This window comes from Ranitomeya imitator, chromosome 5, assembly GCF_032444005.1.
Source record: "Ranitomeya imitator isolate aRanImi1 chromosome 5, aRanImi1.pri, whole genome shotgun sequence".
In the NCBI taxonomy this organism is placed as follows: Eukaryota; Metazoa; Chordata; class Amphibia; order Anura; family Dendrobatidae; genus Ranitomeya; species Ranitomeya imitator.
Genome location: NC_091286.1, coordinates 148610188 through 148632276, shown reverse-complemented (window position 1 = coordinate 148632276; position 22089 = coordinate 148610188). Strand labels below are relative to the sequence as shown.

At 48.7% G+C, this 22089-nt stretch overlaps 1 protein-coding gene across 3 annotated transcripts in view; it reads left to right on the top strand.

The window, feature by feature from the left end:
• Positions 1 to 22089, top strand: part of ANAPC1 (anaphase promoting complex subunit 1) — a 314460-nt gene that overhangs the window by 25702 nt on the left and 266669 nt on the right. For all 3 annotated transcript variants that reach the window (XM_069769209.1, XM_069769210.1, XM_069769211.1), the window contains exons 6-11: positions 6036 to 6109; positions 6196 to 6338; positions 6637 to 6863; positions 16045 to 16251; positions 16336 to 16431; positions 17064 to 17154. In XM_069769209.1, coding sequence (XP_069625310.1) covers positions 6036 to 6109; positions 6196 to 6338; positions 6637 to 6863; positions 16045 to 16251; positions 16336 to 16431; positions 17064 to 17154 — 838 coding nt within the window. The remainder of the gene's footprint in view (positions 1 to 6035; positions 6110 to 6195; positions 6339 to 6636; positions 6864 to 16044; positions 16252 to 16335; positions 16432 to 17063; positions 17155 to 22089) is intronic.

Genomic DNA, 22089 nt, shown 5'->3' with positions numbered 1-22089 from the left:
TTTTTGGGTTATTGTCAGGTCACTGTATGTGCTCTGACCTCTATGTCCATTGTGGTACTGAATTACCTTATCATAACAGGTAAGAGGAGAAATTCGACCCCAAAAGTTGCTGTCCAATTTGTCCTGAGTGCGCTGATACCCCATATGTGGGGGGGGAACCCCTGTTTGGGCACACGGGAGAGCTCGGAAGGGAAGGAGCACTGTTTTACCTTTTCAACGCAGAATTGGCTGGAATTGAGATCGGACGCCATGTCGGGTTTGGAGAGCCCCTGATGTGCCTAAACAGTGGAAACCCCCAATTATTACTGAAACCCTAATCCAAACACACCCCTAACCCTAATCCAAACAGTAACCCTGACACACCCCTAACCCTAATCTCAACCCTATTCCCAACTGTAAATGTAATCTAAACCCTAACCGTAACTTTAGCCCCAACCCTAACCCTAACTGTGGCCCCAGCCCTAACTGTGGCCCCAGCCCTAACTGTGGCCCCAGCCCTAACTGTGGCCCCAGCCCTAACTGTGGCCCCAGCCCTAACTGTGGCCCCAGCCCTAACTGTGGCCCCAGCCCTAACTGTGGCCCCAGCCCTAACTGTGGCCCCAGCCCTAACTGTGGCCCCAGCCCTAACTGTGGCCCCAGCCCTAACTGTGGCCCCAGCCCTAACTGTGGCCCCAGCCCTAACTGTGGCCCCAGCCCTAACTGTGGCCCCAGCCCTAACTGTGGCCCCAGCCCTAACTGTGGCCCCAGCCCTAACTGTGGCCCCAGCCCTAACTGTGGCCCCAGCCCTAACTGTGGCCCCAGCCCTAACTGTGGCCCCAGCCCTAACTGTGGCCCCAGCCCTAACTGTGGCCCCAGCCCTAACTGTGGCCCCAGCCCTAACTGTGGCCCCAGCCCTAACTGTGGCCCCAGCCCTAACTGTGGCCCCAGCCCTAACTGTGGCCCCAGCCCTAACTGTGGCCCCAGCCCTAACTGTGGCCCCAGCCCTAACTGTGGCCCCAGCCCTAACTGTGGCCCCAGCCCTAACTGTGGCCCCAGCCCTGTCCCGAACCGGAAAATGGAAATAAATACATTTTTTTTAATTTTTCCCTAACTAAGGGGGTGATGAAGGGGGGTTTTATTTACTTTTATAGCAGGTTTTTTAGCGGATTTTTATGATTGGCAGCCGTCACACACTGAAAGACGCTTTTTATTGCAAAAAATATTTTTTGCGTTACCATATTTTGAGAGCTATAATTTTTCCACATTTTGGTCCATAGAGTCATGTGAGGTCTTGTTTTTTGTGGGACGAGTTGACGTTTTTATTGGTAACATTTTCGGGCACGTGACATTTTTAGATCGCTTTTTATTACGATTTTTGTGAGGCAGAATGACCACAAACCAGCTATTCATGAATTTCTTTTGGGGGAGGCGTTTATACCGTGCCGCGTTTGGTAAAATTGATAAAGCAGTTTTATTCTTCGGGTCAGTACGATTACAGCGATACCTCATTTAAATAATTTTTTTATGTTTTGGCGCTTTTATACGATAAAAACTATTTTATAGAAAAAATTATTATTTTTGCATCGCTTTATTCTCAGGACTATAATTTTTTTTATTTTTTTGCTGATGATGCTGTATGGCGGCTCGTTTTGTGCGGGACAAGATGACGCTTTCAGCGGTACCATGGTTATTTCTATCTGTCTTTTTGATCGCGTGTTAATCCACTTTTTGTTCGGCGGTATGATAATAAAGCGTTGTTTTTTGCCTCGTGTTTTTTTTTTTTCTTCTTACGGTGTTTACTGAAGGGGTTAACTAGTGGGCCAGGTCTATAGGTCGGGTCGTTACGGATGCGGCGATACTAAATATGTGTACTTTTATTGGTTTTTTTTTATTATTTAGATAAATGTATTTATGGGAATAATATTTATTTTTTTTTCATTATTTAGGAATATTTTTTTTTTTTTTTTTTTTTTTTTTTTACACATTTGGAAATTTTTTTTTTACGTTGTCCCAGGGGGGGACATCACAGATCGATGATCTGACAGTTTGCACAGCACTCTGTCAGATCACCGATCTGACATGCAGCACTGCAGGCTTCACAGTGCCTGCTCTGAGCAGACTCTGTGAAGCCACCTCCCTCCCTGCAGGACCCGGATGCCGCGGCCATCTTGGATCCGGGTCCAGCAAGGAGGAAGGAGGTAGGAGACCCTCGCAGCAACGCGATTGCTGCGGGGGACTCAGGGAAGCCCGCAGGGAGTCCCCTCCCTGCGCGATGCTTCCCTATACCGCCGGCACATCGCGATCATGTTTGATCGCGGTGTGCCGGGGGTTAATGTGCCGCGGGCGGTCCGTGACCGCTCCTGGCACATAGTGCCGGATGGCAGCTGCGATAGGCAGCTGACACCCGGCCGCGCTCCCAACGTGAGCGCGGCCGATCGCCTATGACGTACTATCCCGTCGGTGGGAATTAAAGCCCACCCCACCTCGACGGGATAGTACGTCATATGGGATTAAGGGGTTAAAACAAAATTAAACCAAAAAAAACCCCAAATCGGTTATCAGATTAGTTAAAAGCAGACAATATATATAACATACATGTTTTTAAATATATGTATATATAACATATAAAGTGCCCACAATGCAACCAGTGTAAATAAAAAATGGAAGGACCCTCACCCTTATCTTGAGACACCTGTTCATGGGGTACCGCATAGTATAAAAACGGGATGGGACAAGGGGGGGCGGATGTATAACACCTAAACTCCCCTGTTTTGCCCCATATGAAAGATCTTGCCCCAAAAAGGGCAGTATCCAAGTGATGCCAAATAATTTCATGCGCCCCCTCCCGCGCACACACTGGGGAGAAGCCAATTTTCCATTTTTAGGATGTATTATTTGTGGCAGCGTCCTAACCCATGGTTTTGGTGTGCCCAATTGAAGACAACGAGAAAGATTTTACACTTTGAGTACCAAAAATATTTATTTTTAGCAATTACATTTTTTTAAGCACTCCGGCAATGACAACCACAGGGGTCTGCTGCAGACCGAGGTTTGTCATGCCAACCCATCGGCGACCCGTGGTCATGTGGCATGCGTACCGATGGATGGGATTAGTGACGTGCTTCCGGTACGATCACATTAAATGCCACTGTCAGAGATTGGCAGTGGCATTCAAATTCAATAGGTTAACAGCCGCGACTGGATCGTGATTCCACCCATGGCTGTTAGGGGCACATGTTAGCTGTTTAAAACAGCTGACATGTGCCGGGAAAGATGTGGGATCAGCGCTGGAGCCCACATCAAAGGGAGAGACACAACATGCGCAGTACATGTACGGCATATATCTTGAATGAGTTAATCAGTGCTACAGCGCAATTTGATAGTCTGTAGGTTACTTAGCAAAGTTCTGCTTACAGGTTCGTTTTAACGGGTCATTTGTACTGCCCAATGACTGCCATAATGGCAGGCTAGTACTCTAGTGCCACCTACTGGAAGTAGCAATCCTAACAGTCAATATTAACCCTTTAATGATCCTTGCCATATGACTAAGGATAATAGCCACACCAGAATCTCATATTTGCAGACATGCGCTGACCAGATGCAAATTGAAATGCTGGTTTGGCTGTTTTTCTAAGTCATCTGGCACGGTGGCGCAGTTGTTAGCACTGCAGCCTTGCAGCGCTGGGGTCCTGGGTTCTAATCCCACCCAGGACAACATCTGCAAAGAGTTTGTATGTTCTCTCCGTGTTTGCGTGGGTTTCCTCCGGGCACTCCGGTTTCCTCCCACATTCCAAAGACATACTGATAGAGATTCTAGATTGTGAGCCCCATTGGGGACAGTGATGATAATGTGTGCAAAACTGTAAAGCGCTGCGGAATATGTTAGCGCTATATAAAAATGAAGATTATTATTATTATTAAATAAAGATTATTATCTGGCAAGGCTTGGTAAAGGGTCTATGTAGACTTCAGGATTGCTACATCCAATAGGTGACGCTAGAGTTCTAGTCCACCTCTGTGAAGAGGCAATTTGCATAATTAGTTTCCCAGAGGAGCATGCATGGCCTAGAAGTCTCCTGACACTGGCATGCCAGGCATATCACTCTGCAAAAAAGAGAAACATTATTCCCTAGATGACATAATGGCAAAATGTAAAAAAAAAACAATGTGGGTTTGTTTTTTTCTCACTTTCTCACCCATCTTATTTCAGTATGTTATACTAGCTATTGAACCCGTTCTATGCCCGGGTGGCGAGCATTTATATTGGTATATGGTCTCCATCCTGGTATGTGCTGCTCCATCCTGCGTCCCCATCCTGTAATGAGCTGCTCCATCCTGCGCCCCCATCCTGTCATGTGCTGCTCCCATCTTGCGCCCCCATTCTGACATGTGCTGCTCTTATCCTGCGCCCCCATTCTGACGTGCTGCACCCATCCTGCGCCTCCATTCTGACGTGCTCCACCCATCCTGCGCCTCCATTCTGACATGTGCTCCACCCATCCTGCGCCTCCATTCTGTCACTGGCTGTTCCCATCCTGCGTTCCCATCCTGTCATGTGCTGCTCCCATCCTGCGCCCCCGTTTTGTCATGTGCTACTGCCATTCTGCGCCCCCGTTTTGTCATGTGCTGCTCCCATCCTGCGCCCCCGTTCTGTCATGTGCTGCTTCCATCCTGCACCCCCGTTCTGTCATGTACTGCTCCCATCCTGCACCCCCGTTCTGTCATGTGCTGCTCCCATCCTGCGCCCCCGTTGTCTTGTGCTGCTGCCATCCTGCGCCCCCGTTCTGACATGTGCTGCTCCCATCCTGCGCCCCCGTTCTGTCATGTGCTGCTTCCATCCTGCCATGTGCTGCTGCCATCCTGCACCCCCGATCTGTCATGTGCTGCCCTATTCTGTCATGTGTTGCTGCCATCCTGCACCCCCGTTCTGTCATGTGCTGCCCTATTCTGTCATGTGCTGCTCCCATCCTGCGCCCTCGTTCTGTCATGTGCTGCTCCCATCCATATGCCCCATACGCTACTCCATAAAGGTTTATGACCCCCATCAGGTGGCGTAAGTAACAAATAGCTGTGGCATGAAGTGCCACAGCCTCATGGCACAGCAATTTGTTACTTACGCTACCTGATTCTTTTCCGGCGCCATTGTCTTGCTCCTCCTGGTGCCGGAATCGGCGCCTGCGCAGTCCGCACTTTCCGGCGCCATTTTCTTGAAGACACACTGCTGTGTGTCTTCAAGAAAATGGCGCCGGTAAGCGCAGACACAGCAGTGTGTCTTCAAGAAAATGGCGCCGGAAAGCGCGGACTGCGCAGGCGCCGATTCCGGCACCAGGAGGAGCAAGACAATGGCGCCGGAAAGGAATGGCGTAAGTAACAAATAGCTGTGGCATGAAGTGCCACAGCCTCATGGCACAGCAAGTTTTTACTTACGCTATTCGTTTCGGGCGCCATTGTCTTGCTCCTGGTGCCGGAATCGGCGCCTGCGCAGTCCGCGCTTTCCGGCGCCATTTTCTTGAAGACACACAGCAGTGTGTCTTCAAGAAAATGGCGCCGGAAAGCGCGGACTGCGCAGGCGCCGATTCTGGCACCAGGAGCAAGACAATGGCGCCCGAAACGAATAGCGTAAGTAAAAACTTACTATGGCGGCGGATTATTTGCATAATCAGGGCACAAATATGTAGACGGCGTCCCCGTGCTCCCGACCCCCTGCTCTCGGCGGCATTTTTTCTACAATGTAACGCTAGGAGCGCGCGCCTGCGCAGTCTATTAAGGCTTCGGACAGAGTGACGCTCCCAGCGTTATATTATAGATGATAAAGTGAAAGTTGTCTTTCAAAACTACAGCTTGTGCCAAAATAAGCAAGTCCTCGTACTGCGCTGTTACCATCAAATAAGAAAAGGTATGGCTCTTGGGAAGTAGGGGAGGGAAAAACAAGAGCAACAAAGTAACAATTATGCTGGTCATCCTTCCCTACTCCTGGTTTTCTCTTTTTCAGAGGCATCTGACAGAATAAAATGTAAATTACAATATGTATATATGTATATTTTTTTTAATTTTAGGGAACCTTTACCGACTATGTTCAGCATGTTGCATCCTTTAGATGAAATTACTCCAATAGTTTGCAAATCAGGAGGTGAGTTCTAGTTTTCAACAATTCCATGCCCACGTCTGTATGCTGGAGTCAATATGGCAATGTGTATTGTTTATCTTTGATTGTAGGGTTATTTGGCAGCAGAGTCCAGTATGTCTCCGATCACACTATGCGAATAGTTTTCACCAGTGCTGACCCTTCCATAGTGATGACATATGATACCGTGCAGGGCTCGCATACTGTATGGGCTCTAAGGAAGGTGAAAACGGAGGTAAGACCTACAATGAGCCAATTGTAACAATAGCGTATAGGAGGCTATAACATATATTGATGATGTCCTGTTGGTTAGCTGTGCACTCTTGAAAATCTTTAGTTTTGACCTTAGCAGTGTAAGGTGCTAATAAAGAAGTTGCGCTCCTATATTTTTCTTTTCCTTTTTTTTCTTTCAATCTATTAGTGTTTGTCACATAAAGTGACTGCAGACTTTTCGTTTTAGACTGGACAACACCTTTAACTTATTTGTATATCGATTTTAATTTCTCCTTTACTGTGTTGTTCTTCGCCTTTAGGAACAGAATGCGGTCTTGAAATACACCGATCAGTTGGGTACCCCGCAGCATGGGCTGATGAATAGCTCACTCACAGCTCATCTGCGCAGCGTGTCTAAAGGAGATTCCCCAGCAGCCTCTCCTTTCCAGAACTACTCGTCCCTCCACAGCCAGAGTCGCTCATTGTCTTCTCCTAGCATCCATTCTCGCTCCCATTCTCCCTCTATATCCAACATGGCTGCTCTCAGGTGATTCATGTTATAAACTTGTTTATTTCCTGTTTAAGTTATTCCACACATCTCCTGTATTTATGTTGTGCCGTATAAGATTACTTCATTATTATTTATTTTGACAGCACCATTGATTCCATGGTGCTGTACATGTGAAAAGGGGTTTACACACAATACATATATAAATGACAATGTATAAACTACCAATGACAAGCTGGTACAAAGGGAGGAAAGGCCCGGTCTTGCAGGCTTGCAGTCTACAGCAGTGTTTCTTAGTTCTGACATGTATAGAAGGGACAAATTCTGGATGGCCTTGTAAGTTTGCTATACATAAAGCATGGTTTGTTCCATTACAACTAGTACAGATACTTTGCTTCACTTATTTTACAGTATATACACTATAAAAATAAAGGGAACGCTAAATTACCACATCCTAGGTATCACTGAATGAAATATTCCATTTGTAAATCTTTATTCATTACATAGTGGAATGCGTTGAACAGTAAAACACAAAAATAGTCAATGTAAATATCCCATGAAGGTCTGGATTTGCAACGATACTCAAAATCAAAGTGGTAAATTAAATTATAGGCTGATCCAACTTTATTGGATAAGCCTCAAGACTAAGAAATGATGCTCAGTAGTGTGTGTGGCCTCCGCGTGACTATATGACCTCCCTACAACGCTTGGGCATGGTCTGATACTGAGTTGTGTATAACCTCCCCAAATCACTGATTAGCAGCTTTCCGTGTATATGGTATAGTAACAGAAATCATCCAATCAGTGGTAGGATGTGGTTGGACTAGGAGGCATGAGGGCAGCTTATCCTTCAGCAATATTCCACTGTTGATAAAACACTGATTGTATTTGAACTACTAAACGCAAAAGGTTGATGCATAAAATGAGAATAATGGGGATAGGGGAAAATATGTGTAAGTGGGATAAGAGCTGGCTCAGGGATAGGAAACTAAGGTTGGTTGTTAATGGAGCACACTCGGACTGGGTCTCGGTTAGCAGTGGGGTACCACAGGGGTCAGTATTGGGCCCTCTTCTTTTTAACATATTTATTAATGACCTTATAGGGGGCATACAGAGTAGAATTTCAATATTTGCCGATGGCACTAAACTCTGCAGGGTAATCAGTACAGAGGAGGACAATTTTATATTATAGGAGGATTTATGTAAACTAGAAGCTTGGGCTGATAAATGGCAAATGAGCTTTAATGGGGATAAATGTAAGGTCATGCACTTGGGTAGAAGTAATAAGATGTATAACTATGTGCTTAATTCTAAAATTCTGGGCAAAACAGTCAATGAAAAAGACCTGGGAGTATGGGTGGATGACCAACTCACATTTAGTGGCCAGTGTCAGGCAGCTGCTACAAAGGCTACAAAGGCAAATAAAATAATGGGATGCATTAAGAGGCACAGATGCTCATGATTAGAACAGAGGGATTTTTGGTTCTTACCGTAAAATCTTTCTTGGAGCCTTCATTGGGGTACACAGGTAACCATGGGTGTATGCTGCTGTCACTAGGAGGCTGACACTATGCAAATAAAGAAGTAACTCCTCCCCGGCAGTATACACCCTCTGACAGGCACCAGGCAACTTAGTTGGTGCAAAAGCAGTAGTAGAAACAGGTAATATAAAACTCAACCTATGTACCAACCCACAACAACGGCACGTTAGCCAACACGGTACAACTTCACGGGAGTGTGCTGTGTCCCCCAATGAAGGCTCCAAGAAAGAGATTTTACGGTAAGAACCAAAAATCCCTCTTTCTTTCTCGCTTCATTGGGGGACACAGGTAACCATGGGACGTCCAAAAGCAGTCCCTAGGGCGGGATATTCTGCTGAGAAGGAGGAGTTTGGTCGGCCGGTGAGAAACCACAGCCTGCAGTATCCTCCTACCCAGGCTCGCGTCCGCGGAAGCCTGAGTATGCACCCCGTAGAATTTAACAAAGGTGTGCATGGATGACCACGTAGCGGCCTTGCAAACCTGCGAGGCCGAAGCTTGGTGACGAACTGCCCAAGAAGCTCCCACTGCCCGGGTAGAGTGAGCCCTCACCCCCGAAGGAGGCTGTTTGTCCTGGGCACGGTATGCCTCCAGAACCGCCGAACGGATCCAACGAGCAATCCCTTTCGACGCTCATCCGAGACAACGAACAGAGGATCGGCCTGACGAAAAGAGGCAGTTCTGGCGAGGTAAATCCGGATAGCCCTGACCACATCCAACTTGTGAAGCGATTTCTCCAAGGGATAAACCGGGGAAGGGCAAAAGGAAGGGAGGACAATGTCCTCGTTGATGTGAAAGGATGAGACTACCTTCGGTAAGAACGAAGGAACCGGACGAAGAACCACCTTGTCCTGATGCAGGACTAGAAAGGGAGAACGACAGGGTAATGCCGCCAGCTCTGACACCCTTCTGATGGAGGTGATGGCGACCAAAAAGGCTACCTTCCAGGATAGAAGCGAGAAGGAAACGTCCTGAAGCGGCTCAAAGGGCGCCCGCTGGAGGGCATCTAAGACGAGATTGAGATCCCATGGGTTGACAGGAGAACGGTAAGGGGGAGCTATATGAGCAACCCCCTGGATGAAGGTCCTCACCTGAGGTAGAGAAGCTAGGTCTCTTTGAAAAAGAATGGATAGAGCGGAAATCTGACCCTTCAAGGTGCTAAGGGAAAGACCCGCATCTAGACCCGTTTGAAGGAAGCTGAGAAGGGAAGGAAGGGAAAAGGTCATAGGAAACAGATTGTTTTCCTGGCACCACCGGAAAAAGGCCTTCCAACATCTGTGGTAAATACGCGAGGAAGCCAGTTTCCTCGCCCTTATCATAGTCTGGATGACGCTATGCGAAAAACCCGCGTTCTTCAGGACCGCGGCCTCAACGGCCATACCGTTAAATTCAGAGACCGAAAATTTGGGTGGGAGAGAGGTCCCTGCGAAAGAAGGTCTGGAAGATCCGGAAGCCTCCACGGAATGTCCGATAGCATGTTCACCAGTTCCGCGTACCAGGCCCTGCGAGGCCAATCTGGCGCTACCAAGAGTACGGGGACTCCTTCTGTCTTGATCTTTTTACTACCCTTGGGATCAAGGGGAGAGGCGGGAACAGATAGGGCATCCGGAACTGGGCCCATGAAATCACGAGAGCGTCGCATCCGACGGCCCTCGGATCCCGAGATCTGGAGACGTACTGGGGAACCTTGTGGTTTGCCCGGGAGGCCATCAAGTCTACGTCTGGAACGCCCCACCGCTGGCAAATCTGGCTGAAGATTGCGGGAAGAAGAGACCACTCGCCCGCAACGATGCCCTGGCGACTTAGAAAGTCGCCCTCCCAATTGTCCACCCCTGGAATGTGGACGGCTGACCGAGAGGAGACGTGATCCTCTGCCCATCTGAGAATTTTTGCCACTTCCGTCATGACTTGACTGCTGCGAGTCCCTCCCTGGTGGTTTATGTATGCCACGGCCGTGGCATTGTCCGACCGAATGCGGACCGGCTTTCCAGAGAGGAGGGGCTCCCAGCGGATCAGGGCTAGGAAGATGGCTCTGATTTCCAAGAGGTTGATAGGGAGGCGCGCCTCCTGAGCCGTCCTTCGGCCCTGGGCTGTGAGGTGGAGAAAGGCCGCTCCCCAACCCTGGAGACTGGCGTTGGTGGTTATCACCTGCCAGTGGGGAGGGAGGAATGACCTCCCGCGCAGAATGGAGGTGGACAGCGTCCACCAAGAGAGGGACTGCTTCACCTTGTAAGAGAGGCGAAAGGGACGGTCCAGGGAAAACGGATTCCTGTCCCAGGCAAATAGAAGGGCCAGCTGGAGGGGACGAGAGTGGAACTGGGCATAGGAGACCGCCTCGATAGAAGCGACCATTTTCCCCAGAACCCTCATAGCGAGGCGGAGAGACGGAGGATTCGGGCCCTTTAGTGCTTTGACACCCCAACGAAGAGAAAGGAACTTCCCCTTGGGGAGGAAAACCTGAGCCTGAGAGGTGTTGAATTCCATGCCCAGGAACTCCAGACGCTGGGTTGGAATCAAGGAAGACTTCTGGTAGTTGATTAACCAGCTGAGGCGAACTAGCGAGTCCGGAGTAAGCTGGAGGCTCTGGCTGCAATCCCGATGAGACGAGCCCTTGATCAAGAGGTCGTCAAGGTATGGGATTACTAGGATCCCCTTTGAGCTCAGAATGGCCATGACAGCTGCCATGACCTTCGTGAAGACCCTGGGAGCAGACACCATCCCGAAAGGGAGGGCCGTGAACTGGTAATGATGCTCGTGGATCGCGAACCGGAGGAACCTCTGCTGTACGCAAATCGGAACGTGAAGGTACGCTTCCCGAATGTCCACTGAGCACAGAAACTCTCCTGGCTCCATGGACGCGATGACTGAGCGCAGAGATTCCATTTTGAAGTGCCGAATCCGAAGATGGCGGTTCAATCGCTTGAGATCCAAAATCGGACGTAGAGAGCCGTCCTTTTTTGGAACCACGAACAGGTTTGAGTAAAAACCCGAAAATCGTTCGCAAGAAGGCACAGGTACTACGACTCCTGAGGTGAGGAGTGACTCGACGGTCTGGAGAAGCCCTTGGAGATGAGAGGGCTGTATGGGAGGACGAGAGCATGAAACGGCTTCCTGGGGGCGAAGAAAATTCTATTTTGTAGCCTGACGTGACGATCTCCCTGACCCAGGCGTCGTCGACTACTGAAAGCCAAACTTCTGAGAACAGAAGAAGGCGGCCTCCCACCTTGGTAGGAGTTCCAGGTGGGGGCGACCCGTCATTTATTAGAAAACCTGTGGCCCCGAGATCCCGATTGTTTTGCGGGGTGGCTCTTGGCTCTCCAACGTGGTGGAGGCCTGAAAGAAGGTTTTCTTCTGTCCCCTTGTGACGAGGAACGGTCCTGGGTGGGATTTCCTGAAGAGGCAAAGGACCGAAAGGGACGAAAAGACTGAGGGCCCCTCCTGTTGAAGGGACGTTTCGGCTTGGACTGGGGTAAAGAGGTACTCTTACCACCCGTAGCGTCCGAAATCAGTTGATCTAGTTGTGTGCCGAAGAGTCTGGAACCCTGAAAAGGTAGACCAGTGAGCGATTTCTTAGAAGCCGGGTCAGCGTTCCACGCCTTCAGCCAAAGAATCCTGCGAATGGCGACAATATTGCCGTTAGCCCTGGTAGAGCAGGCCGCTGCATCAAGGGAGGCATTCATGAGGAATTTTCCTGCCAGCGAAATCTGATCCGCTAATGCGGACAATTCCTCAGCAGGAGCAGAAGCTAAAATGTCCCTGCGCAGGGTCTTGGCCCAGGCTGATACAGCCTTGGCTACCCATGACGAGGCGAAACTAGGGCAAAGGGAGGCTCCGGAAGCCTCAAATGCTGATTTTGCTAGTGCCTCGATCTGTCTGTCCGTGGGGTCCTTAAGGGAAGCCTCGTCCGGGATAGAAAGAACTGTCTGAGAGGATAGCCTGGACACAGGTGGGTCGACCTTAGGAGACTCGGACCATTTGGAGACAAGGTCGGAGTGAAAAGGGTATAATGCGTCAAGCCGTTTCCTGCCAGGGAAAAGCTTGCCAGGGTTTTCCCAGTGTGTAGAGGTAGTGTTGTCAAACTCCCTGTTATTAGGGAAAACCCTAGGGGGACGTTTAATCCGTTTAAGCGCAACAGAGATGTCCTGAGAGCTCGCTTCATCCTCCTTAAGATTAAGCGTCTGAATGATAGCCGAAATAAGGCTATCAACCATCTCCTGTGTTCCGGAAGTCTGATCTGCATCAGAGTCAGATTCCGACTGAGAGGCTAGATCAGACCCGACGTCCGCCTGCGAGGAGGGGGAACGGGCTGATAGGGGAATCCCGTCCAGGGAACTGGACGAGGATCTAGATAAGGTTCGTTTTCTGTCTCTCTTGTCCGGTCTGCCTCTGTGAGGGTCTAGGACAGGTGCGAGCGAATCGCCGTGTGAGGCGTTCGTGGCACTGGTGGCATTAGAGAGAAGCGGGATACGTTCAAGTTCCTGGACCAGAGACTGAGACACCTTAGTCAGGTCGGACACTGATTGAGACATAGCAACAGCCCACTCTGAGGGAGGGGAGGTGCACTCGTCCCGGGACCTAGGAGCTTCCTGAGGGGCGGACATGATGGGAGGAACGCAGGACGGGCAGAAGGGTGAAGGCTGACCTGAGGCCCACTTTTTCTTACAGTGAGCGCAGGCGTAATGGATGGCCGAGGGGGCAAAGGCCGGGGTGGGGTCGGACATAGGTGGATATTACCTTATCCACGGAGAAATACTGCCAGGTGGAGTACTAGTAGCGCTGAGCCTGCTGACGGACAGCAACAGCGGTAGCCGCAGGTGCCTGTGTTCCCAGAGAATATCCTGTGTCCCACACGGTGAGCAGACGCTGACAGGGAGCAGGAAGCAGGAGAAAAGAGAGCGGGGACAGTGCGACGCCGTGGGCGTGCACAAACACCGAAGGGGGGATAGAAAGGAACGCCCCCTAAGACGCTGAGAACGTCCCGGCCGCAATACCGTGGCCGCCACAAGAGGGCGCTCAAGCGCAAAAAAGAAAGAACAAGCTGGGAAAGACAGAGACGCTGAACGTCCCGGCCGCAATAACGCTGGCCGCCACAAAAGGGCGCTCAAGCGCCAAAAAGAAAGAAAAACACCGGGAGTCAGGGAGAAATGGCGGGCGCGCGCCTGCAAGTTTGAATACAGAGGGGGAAAAAGATGCCAGCGTTTCTGCTCCCCTTCCTGCGGCGATAGCGCGTCCCAGCGCTGAGAATGCGGCCCTCTGCCTCCTCGGTCCCCTTATCAGAAAGGAGGTCTGGTAAGAGGCGATCACTGCTGGGCAGGTGGTGGAGGGGAGGGAGGGGGAAGATGGTTTGTTGATTGAAGATCCCCTACCTGAAGATGAGGAAACATCAGGATCCCTGGTGGAGTAGAGGGTCCTGGAAGAAGTCCTCCTTCCCGCGCCACGAACTCCGGCGCAGAAGACGGCGTCGGGGGAGAGGGTCACTGGAAGTGACCGCCGTCTTCCTCTCAGCCCACTCCGAGGAGAGGGATGAGGAGGGGAAAACGGGCAGGACTGGCCACCGAGAAGGTCACCCTGAACACCCGAATGGGTGACAGGAGACGAAGTCCTGCCCAGCGGGTCCGAGAGGGTGAGATGTGGGTGATACCACACTGTTCTCTTGGTCGCTCAAAGTGGGGAAAACAGGGTGAGAAAACTGCACCCTGTTAACCTGAAGAAAATATCTGAAAAAGAAAGGGGAAATGATTAATAACAATCAACAAATCCCTGTAAAAGAAATGCGGATCTGGTGTTAGATCCAGGTCCGCCTCCTACAGACACTAAGCAAAAACTGAGTTGCCTGGTGCCTGTCGGAGGGTGTATACTGCCAGGGAGGAGTTACTTCTTTATTTGCATAGTGTCAGCCTCCTAGTGACAGCAGCATACACCCATGGTTACCTGTGTCCCCCAATGAAGCGAGAAAGAAATAATTTTACCTCAATACAAGTCACTAGTTCGACCACACTTAGAATACTGTGCACAGTTCTGGTCTCCGGTGTATAAGAAAGACATAGCTGAACTAGAGCGGGTGCAGAGAAGAGCGACCAAGGTTATTAGAGGACTGGGGGGTCTGCAATACCAAAACAGGTTATTACACATGGGGCTATTTAGTTTGGAAAAACGAAGACTAAGGGGAGATCTTATGTTAATGTATAAATATATGAGGGGACAGTACAAAGACCTTTCTGATAATCTTTTTAATCATAGATCTTAGACAGAGACAAGGGGGCATCCTCTACGTCTGGAGGAAAGAAGGTTTAAGCATAATAACAGACGCAGATTCTTTACTGTAAGAGCAGTGAGACTATGGAACTCTCTGCCGTATGATGTTGTAATGAGTGATTCATTACTAAAATGTAAGAGGGGACTGGATGCCTTTCTTGAAAAGTATAATGTTGCAGGGTATATATACTAGATTCCTTGTTAGGGGGTTGATCCAGGGAACTAGTCTGATTGCTGTATGTGGAGTCAGGAAGGAATTTTTTTCCCCAATGTAGAGCTTACTATTTGCCACATGGTTTTTTTGCCTTCCTCTGGATCAACATGTTAGGGCATGTTAGGTTAGGCTATGGGTTGAACTAGATGGACTTAAAGGGAACCTGTCACCCCGTTTTTTGAGATTGAGATATAAATACTGTTAAATAGGGCCTGTGCTGTGCGTTACTATAGTGTATGTAGTGTACCCTGATTCCCCATGTATGCCGAGAAATACATTACCAAAGTCGGCGTTTTCGCCTGTCAATCAGGCTGGTCTGGTCAGGTGGACGTGTTCACAGCGTTCTTTTCTTCCCCAGGTTTCCGTTGGTGGCGTAGTGGTGTGCGCATGTCCAAGGTCCGGATTCCCTGTGCCCACGTGAAGACACAGCGCGCGATCTGCGCTGTCATTCCTTTCATCGGTGCGGGCGGCCATCTTCCTGGGGCCGCGCGTGCGCAGATGTAGTGCTCTGCTGCACGGGGCTTCAGGAAAATGGCCGCGGGATGCCGCGCGTGCGCAGAAGAGATCGCGGCGGCCATTTTCCCAAAGCCGAGTTTGCATCTCGGCTTTGGGAAAATGGCCGCCGCGATCTCTTCTGCGCACGCGCGGCATCCCGCGGCCATTTTCCTGAAGCCCCGTGCAGCAGAGCACTACATCTGCGCACGCGCGGCCCCAGGAAGATGGCCGCCCGCACCGATGAAAGGAATGACAGCGCAGATCGCGCGCTGTGTCTTCACGTGGGCACAGGGAATCCGGACCTTGGACATGCGCACACCACTACGCCACCAACGGAAACCTGGGGAAGAAAAGAACGCTGTGAACACGCCCACCTGACCAGACCAGCCTGATTGACAGGCGAAAACGCCGACTTTGGTAATGTATTTCTCGGCATACATGGGGAATCAGGGTACACTACATACACTATAGTAACGCACAGCACAGGCCCTATTTAACAGTATTTATATCTCAATCTCAAAAAACGGGGTGACAGGTTCCCTTTAAAGTCTTCCTTCAACCTTAATAAGTATGTCACTATGTATGTCACAGCCTATTAAGTAACAGATTGCTGCAGTCGAGGTCTCTGACCCTACATCATAGTGCACTCAGATTATATAGCAAAGACCTTCAGGCATATTCCCTTTAAATATTTTTAATGTTTTTTTTTCTCTTTCAGCCGTTCCCATTCACCTGCTTTAGGAGTGCACTCATTCTCTGGTATTCAGCGGTTTAATTTCTCCAGTTACACTCCATCACCAAAGAGATTAGGAACTTCCAATTCCCCCAACAGCACTTCTAGTGATTTCTTCTCTTCAGAAACAGAACCCATTGTCCCTGAACTGTGCATTGACCACCCCTGGACAGAGACCATTGCAAACACAAGGTAAAGGGGCTTAGATTAACCGTTGTATGTCTACCCCAACCTCCAGGAAATGTTATCTGATGATGTGTTAATCCTTATTACCAGAGAAAAGAACTCTCAGGCCACAAAAGTATTTCTCACCACAGACTTGTGTGGGCAAAAGTTCCTGTGCTTCCTTGTAGAGTCCCAGCATCAGCTCAGGTAGGTGGTGTAGAACAGTAACTAATTGCTCTTGTAAACCTACTGTACTTATTAATTAGAAAAGATGCAGAAACCTGTTTAGAAAACGGTGCATAAGAGCACCTCATAGCCTTTCTGTATTTATACCTGTCTGATTATTGTAGGGCAAAGCACATTGGACATTTTCTAAAGCACAAACTGCTCTTTGGGCACTACGCTGTTGTACTTGGTATACAGTAGTTATTTATTACTAAAAGTGCTCCAATCAAGTATAACTAGGTAATCGGCATCAAGGTTATTGGCCCACAAGGCTGATTGTTGTAGACCAAGTACACGGCTTCATGGCAGTGATGTGTCTTAGGAGAACTGTTGTCATTCAGTAGGAGAATGCCTGTCACTAATTTGCTGACGGCGTAATACACTGCCGTAATGCAAGTATTGCAGTGTACTACAGTATATCGGCAATCAAGTTCCCTATCAGTAACGTACCCTAAGAAAACTTAAAAATTTTATTTTATTTTATTTTTTTATTTATTTTTTTCTTCTGTAGTGAGAAATGAAAAGTTTGGATGTAGGCATAAGCTAAAACCTTTTAAGAATTAAACCAAACTTATATAAATGTGTATAGTAGTGGCTGGTTACATGTTTTCCAGGATGGTGAAGTTTGAGGAGAGTAATGACAAGTCACAGCTCATCTTTGGCTCTATCTCCAACATTTCAGCAAAGGATGCTGCACCAGTAGAGGTATGTTTATCTCTTCTGTCTGTCTTGTGTCTGTCTATTGGTGTATACGTATATGTGCAGTGGCTTGCAAAAGTATTCACTCACCTCCCCCTGGCATTTTTTGTTTTTTGCTACCTCACAACCTGGAATTTCACTTTTTTTTTTATTTTTGAGGGTTTGTGTAGCGCTATTGCCAGCCATGCTGGTATGCTGGCATACTCACTGCTCTGGCCCCAGTCTCCTGCGTGTGCATGCTGCACTTCTTGGCTGCGCGCTGTATATGTATGCGTGCGTGTGTGCCTCTCCTGTTCTTATGGTGGTATCGCGTGCACATTGTAAAATGCCATTCAGCCAATAGCTGAGAGGCATTTAGTATCAGGGTACACCTGCAAGATGGCTGCCGGTCTACTAAAACCAGTCTCCAAATCAGCCCAGTCTAAACGTAGCTTGAATCCGTGTCAGTAACCATTGTGTTGAGGAGCCAGAACTTATTAGTCTGAACGGAGACCTACCGTATATACTCGAGTATAAGCTGAGATTTTCAGCCCACTTTTTTGGGCTGAAAGTGCCCCTCTCGGCTTATACTCGAGTCGTTGTCCCAGGGGGTCGGCGGGGGAGGGGGTGCGGCGACTGTCACATACTCGCCTGCTCCTGGCGTGGTCCCTGCATGTCCGATGGTCTTCAGGCCGCTTTTCCTGTGTTCAGCGGTCACGTGGTACCGCTCATTAAAGTAATGAATATGGACGGATATTCATTACTTTAATGAGTGGTACATGACCACTGAACATAGGAAGATGCCGCCAGCTCCCAGAGACCATCTGACAGACACTGCCAGGGACCGCTTCGGGAGCAGGTGAGTATATCGGGGGAGATGAGCATTGCGCGATATTCACCTCTCCCCATCCCACTGCTGCGCGCTGCTCGGTCTTCGGTCCTCTGGCTGTCAGAGGGCGCGATGACGTGGTTAGTGTGCGTGCCGCCCTCTGCCTGAACAGTCACTGCGGAGGATGGAAGACAGAGCTATGGAATGGGGAAGGTGACTGTCGCAATTGCCGGGGGCCTGAGCGAAGAGAGGTGAGAATGTGATTTTTTTTATTTTTTTTTTATTTTAATTGCAGCAACAGCATATGGGGCATAAAGTGTGGAGCATCTTATGGGGCATAAAGTGTGGAGCATCTTATGGGGCATAATGTGTGGAGCATCTTATGGGGCATAATGTGTGGAGCATCTTATGGGGCATAATGTGTGGAGCATCTTATGGGGCATAATGTGTGGAGCATCTTATGGGGCATAATGTGTGGAGCATCTTATGGGGCATAATGTGTGGAGCATCTTATGGGGCATAATGTGTGGAGCATCTTATGGGGCATAAAGTGTGGAGCATCTTATGTGGCATTATGTGTGGAGAATTTTATGGGGCATAATGTATGGAGCATTTCATGGGGCATAATGTATGGAGGATCTTGTGGGGCATAATCTATGGAGCATCTTATGGGGCATAATCTATGGAGCATCTTATGGGGCATAATCTATGGAGCATCTTATGGGACATAATCTATGGAGCATTTTATGGGGCATAATCTATGGAGCATTTATTTTATGGGGCCATCAACCTTTATGCAGCATTGTATGGGGCAAATGTTTCTTTGGAGCATCTAATGGGGCCATTATTAACCTTTGTGCAGCATTATATGGGACATATTTTAATATGGAGCTTCTTATGGGGCGTATGTTGTATGGAGCATCTTATGGGGCCCATCATGAACTATATGGAGCATTATATGGGGCTCCTGATTCAATATGGATATTCAAAAACACTTAATCTACTGATATTTCTCATGTACAGCACCATGGAATCAATGGTGCTATATAAATAAATAATAATAATAATAATATCTCAATTAATTTTTACTTTTATTGGTATCTATTTTTATTTCTGAAATTTACCGGTAGATGCTGCATTTCCCACCCTAGGCTTATACTCGAGTCAGTAAGTTTTCACAGTTTTTTGTGGCAAAATTAGTGGGGTCGGCTTATACTCGAGTATATGTGGTAGCCCTTAATCCGTGTCAGTGAACCTGACCACTGGGGTCAGCAACTGCACTACTGTGTTCTGCCTAGGAGTGGTACCTGGCGGCTACCTGCAGCCCAGCCTGACTGCACCTTCAGGAGCTCCAGTGCACAACAGGTAGGCATATTCGGCCCATAGGCACAGTGGGTCCACGAACCTCGTTCACCACCTGCGGGCGTAACAGTTTGCCTCAGTTCATGTAAACAACATGACTACAACTGTGAACATCTAGTTTTCCTTTATTGTGAAGCAAACCACAAAGACAAAATTACTGAAAGCTTCAGTGTGAACTATTTACATCCCAGTCAGTGCTTTGTAGAACCTCATTTTGCGGCAATTACAGCTACAAGTCCCTTTGGATAAGTCTCTATGAGCTTTCGTCATCTTGCCACTGGGATGTTTGCCCATTCCTCAAGGCGAAACTGAAGCAGCCGGAATAATTCTGAAGTGTAACAGGGCTATACTTTCTGCACAGATTCAACCAAATGCAACCGGGCCGATTGTCCATCTGTACTGTGAAGCGCCGTCCAGTGTCCTAAAACATACTACAAAAGCAGCTCAAGAGTTTTTATGCTATGTGCACACGTTCAGGATTTCTTGAAGAAATTTCCAGAGAAAAACCTGAAATTTTCTGCAAGAAATCTGCATGCGTTTTTGTTTCTTGCGCGTTTTTACAGCGTTTTTGGTGCGTTTTTTTTGCGGATTTTTCCGGACATTTCCCAATGCATTATATAGTGGGAAATGCCAATTATTTTTGAGCCCCTGAAATGAGGAGGCTTTGTAGAAAAATGGTTGCAATTCCTAAACGTTTCACAAGATATTTTTTTTTTCAACCCCATTTAATAAAACCTGAAAATCTACAATTCTGTCTTGGTTGTTTCATTTTAAATCTAAAATAGTGGCATGCAGAGCGCAAATCACAAACATTCGGTCACTGTCAAATATATTGGACCTGAATTTAGGTTAAAGGTTTTCCCGTTACTGAGATGGGAGATGAGTTGGTGCTCATAAAGCTCTATGGAAGACTGTAGCTGTCAATTCAGGAGAACTTGCAGCAGAATGTCTGTCTGCCTCTAGCTCTTCCCACCTCCCACTCCATAGAATTTTAAAAGCACCAAGTGTCAAAGCCTATCTCTGTAATGTAAGCAGTCTTCACTAAAACAGATCTATCTCTGTAATGTAAGCAGTCTTCACTAAAACAGATCTATCTCTGTAATGTAAGCAGTCTTCACTAAAACAGATCTATCTCTGTAATGTAAGCAGTCGTCACTAAAACAAATTTTCCAAATTTTAGGTATGAAATGAGATGGTATGGTCAGTCCAGGAGGAGAAAGAAGCAAATGTCGCTGATGGGAGATATTGCAAAGTTGCCTATTTTCAGATTATAGATTTATGAAATAAACTCTTTAACCCCTTCCCGACCTTTGACGCATACGCTGCGTCATGAAAGTCGGTGCCATTCCGACCCATGACGCAGCATATGCGTCATGGAAAGATCGCGTTCCTGCAGATCGGGTGAAAGGGTTAACTCCCATTTCACCCGGCCTGCAGGGACAGGGGGAGTGGTAGTTTAGCCCAGGGGGGGTGGCTTCACCCCCTCGTGGCTACGATCGCTCTGATTGGCAGTTTCACTTTCAACAGCCAATCAGAGCGATTTGTAATATTTCACCTAAAAAAAGGTGAAATATTAGAATCCAGCCATGGCCGATGCTGCAATATCATCGGCCATGGCTGGACACACTAATGTGCACCCACCCCACTCCTCCGATCGCCCCCCCAGCCCCCCGATCTGTGGTCTGCTCCCCTCGGTCCTGTGCTCCGCTCCCCCGTCCTCCTGCCCGCTCCCCCCGTGCTCCAATCAAACCCCCCCGCACTCCGATCCCACCCCCCGCACAGCGATCCCCTCCCCCGCACAGCGATTTTCCCCCCCCGTGCTCCGATCCACCCGCCCGCACAGCGATCCCCCACTCCGTGCTCCGATTCACCCCCCCGTGTTCCGATCCACCCCCCGTGCTCCGACGCCCCCCCCGTGCCCTGATCTCCCCCCCCTTATACTTACCTGGCCTCCCGGGGACCGTCCGTCTTCTTTCCTGGGCGCCGCCATCTTCCAAAATGGCGGGCGCATGTGCAGTGCGCCCGCCGAATCTGCCGGCCGGCAGATTCGTTCCAGAGTGAATTTTGATCACTGAGATAGGTTATATCTCAGTGATCAAAATAAAAAAAAAAAAGTAAATGACCCCCCCCCCCCCCACTAAGGTTGGGGTAAGAAGTAGGGTTAGGGGTAGGGTTAGGGTTAGGGTTTCGGTATGTGCACACGTATTCTGGTCCTCTGCGGATTTTTCCGCTGCGGATTTGATAAATCCGCAGTGCTAAACCGCTGTGGATTTATGGCGGATTTACCATGTTTTTTTCTGCGCATTTCAATGCGGTTTTACAACAGCGATTTTCTATTTGAGCAGTTGTAAAACCGCTGCGGAATCCGCAGAAAGAAGTGACATGCTGCGGAATGTAAACCGCTGCCTTTCCGTGCAGTTTTTCCGTAGCATGTGTACAGCGATTTTTGTTTCCCATAGGTTTGCATTGAACTGTAAACTCAAGGGAAACTGCTGCGGATCCGCAGCGTTTTCCGCAGCGTGTGCACATACCTTTAGAATTAGGCTATGTGCACACGGTGCGGATTGGCCGCTGCGGATCCGCAGCAGTGTTCCATCAGGTTTACAGTACCATGTAAACATATGGAAAGCCAAATCCGCTGTGCCCATGGTGCGGAAAATACCGCGTGGGAACGCTGCGTTGTATTTTCCGCAGCATGTCAATTCTTTGTGCGGATTCCGCAGCGTTTTACACCTGTTCCTCAATAGGAATCCGCAGGTGAAATCCGGACA